A 9,865-nucleotide genomic window follows, 5' to 3' on the forward strand; every position below is an offset into this window, starting at 1 on the left:
AGAGACGGGGTTTCGCCATGTTGGCCAGGCTGCTCTCGAACTCCTGACCTCAGGTGATCTCCCCCGCCTCGGCCTCCCAAAGTGCTGGGATGACAGGCGTGAGCCACCGCGTCCGGCCTAAAAGCGTAAATGTGATTACACCTACGCGTATTTGTTCAACAGACATTTATTGAGTGTTCACCACGTGCTAATGCGGGGTGTCTGGGCTCGGGAGGCGCTGCCACGTGGCGGATGCGCAGTGCCCGGCGGCCGGGCTGAGGGGTGAACGCGGGGACCAGGGGGCCCCGGGCTGAGGGTTTGCGTGCGGGCCGGGTGCCTGGGGGCCCCAGGCTGAGAGTGCGCGCGCCGCCCCGGTGCCAGGCGGCTCCCGGCAGAAGGTGAGCGCGCGGGCCAGGGGGCTCCAGGGCGGCGCCCCAGGGCGGGGCGGGCCACGCCCTCCCTAACCCTGGCGGAGCTGAAGGGTTGGCGTAGCCTGATTAGACCGCGTCAGTCCGGAGGGTGGGCCTTGGGAGGGGGCGCAGGGCAGTCCACGTTTGCACTGCAGTTTCTCCTTTGTTTTACGTCTGGAAGGAGGTGGCATTGAAAATAGCAGAGCGCTTCGCAGTAACAGGGGTGAGTCTTGTCTCGTGGAACTTTTTTCCAATGGGGAAAAGGGGGATGTGTTGCTCACTACTTGGAATGTGTGCGTCAAAAGGGTTAGAAAGTCACGGAGGGGAAGCGTGTTCTCATCCTGGGACCAGGAGAGCCGGCCTCGCCGGGAGACTTCTAGCCTTCGCCCTGCGGTGACCCGTGGCTGGCCACTGGCTGGCCACTGACCTCAAACTTTGAAAACGGGCAGATGGGAGAAGTAATACACTCTCAATAAAGCGAGTGTCTGGCGGTGATTTCCTAAATTGCATTTTTTATTTTGTTTCAAAACTTCCTGTAAATATGTTTCTTTACAATATCTGGCTAGGTCTTTTTTATATTAACATGCTTATATTGTGATCAAGACACCAGCCTCTTCCCTTTCTTCTCCACTTATCTCTGGAGATGGCAATACGCTCCACTCAAATTACTCTAGCAAAAAACCTAGGAGACTCCTTTTTTTGTTGTTGTTTTTTTTTGTTGTTCGTTTGTTTGTTTGTTTGTTTTTGAGACAGCCTCGCTCTGTTGCCAGGCTGGAGTGCGAGATGGGGTTTCATCATGTTGGTCAGGCTGGTCTCGAACTCCTGACCTCAGGTGATCCGCCAACCTCAGCCTTCCAAAGTGCTGGGATTACAGGCGTGAGCCACCGCGCCCAGCGAGACTCATTCTTGATTCCTGTTTCCTTTCCGCCCTTCATCCAATCCACCAGCGAGCTGGAGGGCGAGGGGGTGGTTCTTCTGTTTTCCCGCTCTCCCTGCATTTCATCTCCCCTGCCACCGTCTGCTCCAAACCACTAGCAGCCCTTCCCGGGATTCCCAAATCTAATACGTTTTTGTGTTCTCCCCAAATCCATTCTCCATGCAGCTGGCCGGCCCATCTTTTAACCTAAGAAAGCGTGCAGCTCGCTTGTTGGAAACGCTGTAATGGTTTCCATGGGTCCTGGAATGAAATGCAAATGGTCCTGGGGCGCACAGTCAGCCCCGCCGCCTGGGCCGCGTCCCAGCCCCCACCTTCCTGCCCGCCGTATCTGCAGGGAGCATTGAGCACGGCCTGCTTCCCCCGCAGCCCCGGGAGCCGCCGGCAGCCTGGAACCCGCAGCCGTCGCTGGTCTCTTCCCACTGCCGGGCACGTTTCCTCCTGCCCGCATCTGGCTCCGGTGGCCCCTCTTTGGGGGCCTGTTCCAGACATTCAGGATCAAGATGGCGTGCTCGGTTACTTCCCCGCTCCTACTCTTCTTTTTTATTGAGACGGAGTTTGGCTTGTCGCGCAGGCTGGAGTGCAATGGCGCGATCTCCGCTCACTGCAACCTCCGCCACCACGCCCGGCTAGTTTTTTTTTATTTTTAGTAGAGACGGGGTTTCACCATGTTGGCCAGGCTGGTCTAGATCTCCTGACCTCATGAACCGCCCCGCCTCGACCTCCCAAAGTGCTGGGATTACAAGCGTGAGCCACCTGCCCCCACCCCCCGCCCCGCTTTTTAATAGCGTTTTTCTCAATCTGAAGTTTTTTTGTTTATTTGACTCTTAATGCCGGCCCCACACCAAACTGTGTGTTAGCGAGGAACTTTGTATCTTCTTCCCTAAATTCAGCACCTAGAACAATGTTTGCTACTAAATGTTTGTCAAATGATTGAATAAGTAAAGGATGCGCCCCTGGAAGTACTTGTGCCCCAGTTTGCAAAATAGAAAATTAAGTGTTCATTTAATATGAAGATTTTGTCCACATCCGCTTTTACCGGTATATTTTCCATGTACAGTCAAGTTCCACGTAAGGACGTTTCAGTCAATGGGCAACCCCGTGCACTGTGGTCCCATAAGATTATAAAAGGGCTGAAAAGTTCCTATGGCCTAGTGACATCTTGATGATCCTGAATTTGTGTAGGCCTAGGCTGCTGTGTGTTTGTCTCTTGGTTTTTAACGTAAAAGTTTTTAAAGGCTAAAAAAATTTGAACACACAAAATCGTATAAAATAACATAAAAAATTTTTTGTACAGCTGAAAAAATGTGTTTGTGTTTTAAGCTAAGTGTTATTACAAAAGAGTCAGGAAGTTTGCACATTTTAAAGTTTATAAAGTTAAAAAGAGTCCGGGCGCGGTGGCTCACACCTGTAATCCCAGCACTTTGGGAGGCCGTGGCGGGCGGATCGCCTGAGGTCGGTAGTTCCAGACCGGCCTGACCAACATGGAGAAACCCCATCTCTACTAAAAATACAAAATTAGCTGGGCGTGGTGGTGCACGCCTGTAATCCAGCTACTCAGGAGGCCGAGGCGGGAGAATCGGTTGGACCTGGGAGGCGGAGGTTGCGGTGAGCCAAGATCACACTATTGCACTCCAGCCTGGGCAACAAGAGGGAAATTCTGTCTCTAAATAAATATATAAATAAATAAATTTTAAAAGTTACAGTAAGCTAAGGTTAATTTATTATTCAAGAAAGACACATTTTTAAATAAGTTTTAAAATTTGCGTAAGTGTGCAGTGCTTATAAAGCCTACAGTTGTCTACAGTGGTGGCCCAGGCCTTCATTCACTCAACACTCACTCACTGACTCACCCAGAGCCACTGCTGGCACTGTGAGCTCCATTATGGGAATGTACCTACACAGATGTACCATTTTTTTTATCTTTTGTACAGTATTTCTTCTAGATATGCTTATATGCACAAATACTTACTGTTGTGTTACAGTGGCCTGCAGTACTCAGAACTGGAACCTGCTGTGCAGATTTACTGCCTAGGAGCAATGGGCCCTACCGTGTAACCTGGGTGTGTCGCAGGCTATGCCATTCAGGTCTGCGTAGCTGCACTCTGATGTTCACAGATGACACAGCAACCTAAAGATACATTTCTCAGAACATATTCCTGTCTTTGAGTGATACATGACTAGTTTTTTCTGCTAACAGAAATTGGCTTGCCATATAAATAGTTTTCTTATAAATTAATAAATTACCATTTCAATTTTATATGTCATCCTCACAAGCTTGTATATTGCTATGAGAAATAGCATAATGCTCGGACATCTGACAAGTAAGAATTTAGCTTAGACAGGTAAGGACCATACTTGAATCTTGGTAAATTCATAAAGAAAACACCTCTCTTAGGTGATGCCTTTTTTTTTTTTTCTAAGACAAGGTCTCATTCTGTCACCTGTCACCCAGGCTGGGGTGCAGTGATGTGATCTCAGCTCACTGCAACCCCTGCCTCCCAGGCTCCAGCGATCCTCCCCCGTCAGCCTCCTGAAGAGCTGGGACTAGCAGCGCGTTTGGCAAGCCCACCCCATTCACCACCTCCCTTGGGAATTCAGACCTAACCATCACTGAGCTGAAGTGTAGGCGTAGTCTGATTAGACTCATGTTTTTTTGTTTGTTTGTTTTTTGTAAAGATGAAGTTTCACCATTTTGCTGAGGCTGGTCGCCAACTCCTGGGCTCAAGGGATCTGCCCACCTCAGCCTCCCAAAGTGCTGGGATTACAGGCATGAGCCACCATGCCTGGCCTTAGGAAATTCCTTTCTATGTAACACCTTGCATCATTAATAGCCAGCTTTTTTGAAACTTCTACATTAAGTTGCCTAAACTCTCAAATAAATTCCTAGTAAAGTATAGGGTTGTTAAATCAGAGATCAACAGCAAAATGACTAATGCATACTCATGATTTCATCTCACTAGACAAATGGACTGAGGCTGGAGCCTGTGTGAACAGAACAGAAGAGGCGTTCGCTGTCGTAGAGCTCACAGTCTAGCAGGTAAGACAGACTTTAAGCGAGGGACACCAGAGCTCTGATGAGTGTGAAATAGGGAGCTAGGGGAACACTTAGCTTTGGGACTCAACTGAGTGAAGAATCCAGGGAAGCCTGCCTGAGGAGGTGATGCTTCCACATCTGAAGTATGGATGGGAAGCAAGCCTCTGTGTGTGTGTTGGAGGATGGGCAGTATTTTAGTGAGAAAAAAGAACATTTGTAATGGACTGATCTGACGCTTTGTTAGAGAAAGTTTATTATGGCTGAATAGTGAAATACAAGAGCTAGAGATGGCAAGAGGTGAACTTGGAGAGAAAAGCAGCGGTCAATTGCAGTTACAGGTTGAGCACTTTCTATCCAAAATGCTTGGGACCAGAAGTGTTATGGACATCAGATTTTTTTGAATGTTTGAGTATTTGCACAATACCCAACATGAGCATCCCAAGTCTGAAAATTCAAAATCCAAAATGCTCCAATGAGAATTTCCTTCAAGTGTCATGATGACACTCAAAAAGATTTCATACTTTGAGCATTTCAGATCTTGGATTTTCAGATTTGAGATGCACAAGCTGTTTTTAAGTGGACTGACGGGAGAGGGCAGCTCTGTGTTCAATCCTAGTAATTACTGTCCAAAGGTGCTAATATTGTGCTTCATAAATTTCATCTTTTTGTTTTCATTTTATTTTATTTTTTATTTTTTATTTTTTTTTAAGAGAGAGTTGCCCTATTGTCCAGGCTGGAGTGCAGTGGCACAATCTTGGCTCACTGCCTCCTCCCAGGCTCAAGTGATCTCCTGCCTCAGCCTCCGGAGTAGCTGGGATTACAGGTGTGCACCACCACATCCAGTTAATTTCTTGTATTTTTGGTAGAGACAGGGTTTCGCCATGTTGGCCAGGCTAGTCTTAAACTCCTGACTTCAAGCGATCTGCCAGCCTTGTGCTCCCAAAGTGCTGGCATTACAGGCGTGAGCCACCGCACCCAGCCCTAATTTCACCTTTTTAAAGGACATAGGTTGAGCACCATGGCTCACACCTGTAATCCCAGCACTTTGGGAGACTGAAGTGAGCAGATCACCTGAGGTCAGGAGTTTGAGACCAGCCTGGCCAACATGGTGAAAACCCGTCTCTACTAAAAATAGAAAGGGTAACCAGGTGTTGTGGCATGTGCCTGTAATCCCAGCTACTCAGGAGGCTGAGGCAAGGAGAATCACTTGAACCCAGGAGATGGAGGTTACAATGAGCTGAGATCGCGCCACTGCACTCCAGCCTGGGCGACAGAGTGAGACTCCGTCTCAAAAAAAAAAAAAAAGGAAAAGAAAGAAGACAATATTTTGCTCCCTCACCCCCTTCAGGCTTTTAACCACCTGCCACTTACTACCCCAGTGAAGGTTTGCCCAAGTGCCCTATTTAATATTGCAGGCGTCTGTTTCCTACCAGCCCCTTTGCTTACTCTTTCACACTTAGTCACCTTCTAACACGTGGCATACATTGCTTATTTTCTATACTCATGAGTATGTCTAGTCCACGGAGGCATAGATGTTTGTGTGCCTGTTTACTGATGTCTCACAAACTGTGTAGCCTAAAGTAGAGCTAGCACGTAGTCCTGACCAATGCATGTCAGGTGAGCAATTAGATATAGAGGGTTCCGGTAACTTCTGGGAACACCTAAATAAGATCTGTGTATGGCTCGTGTCTTCCACAGAGCTCATTCTCAGTCTCTTGGTTAGTTTATCAGAGAAGATGGAAATGTATTATTGGAAATAATGACTCCTAGGTCATTTTTTGACAATAGCTCTGATACTGGAATCTATTTTAACTAAAGGTTATTATCATAAAACAGGTGTTTGCTGGAGAAAACTTACTCAGATCACTACTCCCTGGAGGTGGTTGATACATCCTGGTGTAAACCTTCAAGAAGGACACAGGCAGGAAAACATGAACCAGCAAGTGAAGAAACAGGCAAAGACGAGACGCCAGAAAGACCTGGGTGGAAGAGCCCCCCAGAGGGCTAAGCCCAGGCCAGGCAAGGCAAGCCAAGACCTGCAGGCGGAAATGGAGCCTGTGGGCACAGTGTGGGCCTTCTGTGATGACCATGTGTGCTATGAGCCTGGCCCTCAGGCTGCTGGAGAGGACGATTTCTCAGACTGTTACATAGAATGCATCATAAGGGGTGAGTTTTCTCAACCCATCCTGGAAGAGGACTCACTTTTTGAGTCCTTGGAATACCTAAAGAAAGGATCAGAACAAGAGCTTTCTCAAAAGGTTCTCGAAGCAAGCTCCCTTCTTGAATGTTCTTTGCAATACATGAAAAAAGGGGCAAAGAAAGAGCTTCCTCAAAAGATCGTTGGAGAGAATTCACTCGAGTATTCTGAGCACGTGACAGGCAAGAAGCTTCCGCCTGGAGGAATACCTGGCAATGACCTATCAGATCCTAAACAGCTCGCAGAATTTGCTAGAAAGAAGCCCCCCATAAATAAAGAATATGACAGTCTGAGTGCAATCGCTTGTCCTCAGAGTGGATGCAGTAAGAAGTTGAGGAACAGAGCTGCCCTGAAAAAGCATCTCCTCACTCATGGTCCCCGAGACCACATCTGTGCAGAATGCGGGAAAGCCTTCGTTGAGAGCTCAAAACTAAAAAGACATTTCCTGGTTCACACTGGAGAGAAACCGTTTCAGTGCACTTTTGAAGGGTGCGGAAAGCGCTTCTCCCTGGACTTCAATTTGCGTACACATGTACGCATCCACACGGGGGAGAAACGTTTCGTGTGTCCCTTTGAAGGCTGTAACAGGAGGTTTACTCAGTCAAATAACCTGAAATCCCACATCCTAACGCATGCAAATACGAACAAGAATGAACAAGATGGAGAGTGGTCCTCCAACAGGATACGCAGAAGAGTGATCAGTGATCAGTGACAAATCGGCCTCTTGATTATTGTTTCTAGGATGGAATTTTAAAATCAATATTGCAACCCCAAAAGTGGTTATAATTTGGTGTTTCTAAGATGCTCCTACACTTTGTGATACCGTTTTGAGAACATGGTGTATTTTTTTTCTTTTTTGTTTTATTTAGAACTTTGTATTCTTAAAATGTGCTTCCAACAGGAAGGTCAGTGATAAACTGACTTCAAAAGCAAGACCTTTAATATATTATCTGTTGGATTATTAGATATAAGACTTATTTTCATGTACTATAAATATGAAAATAACTTTGATTTTTAATTGTGTAGTTTTCATTTCTTAGTTTTTGCCTTTTAAATAAATACTTCAGCCAGGCATAGTGACTGACGCCTGTAATCCTAATGCTTTGTTGGGAGACCAAAGCGGGAGGATAGCTTGAGGCCAGGAGTCCCAGACTAGCCTGGGTAACATAGTGAGATCCTGTCTCTGCAAAAAAAAAAAAAATTGTTTTTATTTGTATTTTTTTATTATTATTATTATTTTAGTAGGCATCTGGCTCTGTCACCCAGGCTGAAGTGCAGTGGCGTGATCTCAGCTCACTGCAACCTCTGCCTCCCGGGTTCAAGGGATTCTCCTGCCTCAGCCTCCTGAGTAACTGGGACTACAGGCGTACACCAGCACATTTGGCTAATTTTTGTATTTTTTGTAGAGATGGGGTTTCACCATGTTGGCCAGGCTGGTCTTGAACTCCTCACCTCAGGTGATCTGCCCACTTTGGCCTCCCAAAGTGCTGGGACCATGTTGGCCAGGCTCGTCTCAAACTCCTGACCTCCAGTGATCCGCCCACCTCGGCCTCCCAAAGTGCTGGGATTACAGGTGTGAGCCACTGCGCCCGGCTCCCCCAACACTTTTAAACTTAGCTAGGCCTGGTTGCACACACCTGTGTTCCCAGCTACTCAGGAGGCTGAAGCAGGAGGATAGTTGGAGGCTACAGTGAGCTGTGATTGCACCACTGGACTCGACTGGATAACAGCAAGAGCCCATCTTTTAAAAAAAGTAAAAAATAAAAATATTCTTCATGGTACATGTCATAGTCCTAGAGAATGAAGAATTTGCAGTAGATAGTCAATAAATGAATGAGTCATTAAGCATTTTTTAAAGTCATCTCTGTTTCATTCTAATTTTTGTTTTCTTTTTATCACTATATCAAACTATATGGAAATCATACGGTTAGATGTGAGTGATTACTTGATAGGGTTAGTCCATTTGAATCCATTTTAGATATTTTACAACTAAAGAATATGAAACTTCAGAAATATGCCAAGTCTGTATTTTAAAAAATCAAAGAGTCTGCATTGAAAAGAGATACCATTTATTTGTTCTTAAAATTTAGCAAAACTGAACAGACTGATGTTCGGTATAGGTGAGGTATGGTGGGAAGTTAGGCTTACGTGCGGTTGGGGAAGGTATACGTTGTCACAGCCAGTTTGGAAATAAATATTGTAAAGTCTACTATATTCGTTTTTAGAGTTGCCATAGTAGTACCCCCAAGCTAGGTGACTTAGCAGAAATGTATTGTCTCGGTTCCAGAGGCTAGAGGTCCAAAACCCAGGTGTTGGCAGGGCTGGTTCCTTCTGAGGCTGGGAGGGAAGGACTGGCCCAGGCTTCCCTTTTTGGCTTTAGGTGACTGTCTCGTGTTCACATGGTGTTCACCCTGTATCCCCACATCCCTTCCCTCTGTGCCTGTGTCCGAACAAGGATACCAGTCATGTGGGATTGTCACCCACGCTGATGACCTCCTGTTAACTTGAGGACCTCTGTAAAGACCCTACCTTCAAATAAAGTCACATTCTGAGGTACTGAGGGTTATTTGCACTAATGTACAAAGGGATCTGTTCAAGAACGTTGACTGAATAGTATTTTTAATAGTAATAAACCCATAACTTAAATGTTCATTAAGGGGAAACGGGCCGCATAATTCATGCCACTTTTGTTCAACAGCAAATGTGCAAGTGTCCTTCAGGGAGAGGGCCACAGCGGGAGGCAAGCTACAGAGTAAGAGGAAGTTTCTTGTTACTAACAGATGAGACGGGATCTGGTGTATTTACTTGCTGTGGAAGGAAATTCAGAGAAAGTAGTTACATATGGATAAAGGGAGAAATTGTCTGAAAGTAGTTGGTAAAAATAAAATCTAATGTAGGGATTAACTCATTTTTATCAGTATTAAGTGAATCCCTGATTGGAATCACCTCATAATGGCCAAAAATATGCAGCCATCAAACTTGAAATGCATGTTTCCCCCAGAATTAATGTGATAATCAGGTATAATTAAAATAACCATAATTATTTGATTTTAAGATTTAAGACATCACTGGAGGTAATGCTAAGCATACCATTAATTTAATGGCTTTTCAGGCAATAACAATACCACACTAAGTAAATGTATCCAACTTAAGATTAATCTTGATTTTTAAAATGCCAAAGTCTAAAATATGTCTTTAAAACAAGTAAAAAAATCAAAAGCTTACATTTTGACGTCGGTATGAGCTAATTGCTACTATGGACTATGGAAATTATTTCTTAATTTGGTGTAGAATTTCTAGTATCATTT

General features: G+C 45.5%; 1 protein-coding gene across 1 annotated transcript; it reads left to right on the forward strand.

Moving 5' to 3' along the window:
* The first annotated feature begins 438 nt into the window (after nt 1-438).
* On the forward strand, nt 439-9,464 carry ZFP42 (ZFP42 zinc finger protein). The gene is made up of 3 exons (XM_008000510.3): nt 439-612; nt 4,287-4,363; nt 6,197-9,464. The coding sequence occupies exon 3, from the start codon at nt 6,292-6,294 to the stop codon at nt 7,267-7,269; it is 978 nt and encodes a 325-aa protein (XP_007998701.3). The 5' UTR covers nt 439-612; nt 4,287-4,363; nt 6,197-6,291; the 3' UTR covers nt 7,270-9,464.
* Nucleotides 9,465-9,865: the final 401 nt, after the last annotated feature.

The sequence above is a fragment of the Chlorocebus sabaeus genome, chromosome 7, assembly GCF_047675955.1.
Source record: "Chlorocebus sabaeus isolate Y175 chromosome 7, mChlSab1.0.hap1, whole genome shotgun sequence".
In the NCBI taxonomy this organism is placed as follows: Eukaryota; Metazoa; Chordata; class Mammalia; order Primates; family Cercopithecidae; genus Chlorocebus; species Chlorocebus sabaeus.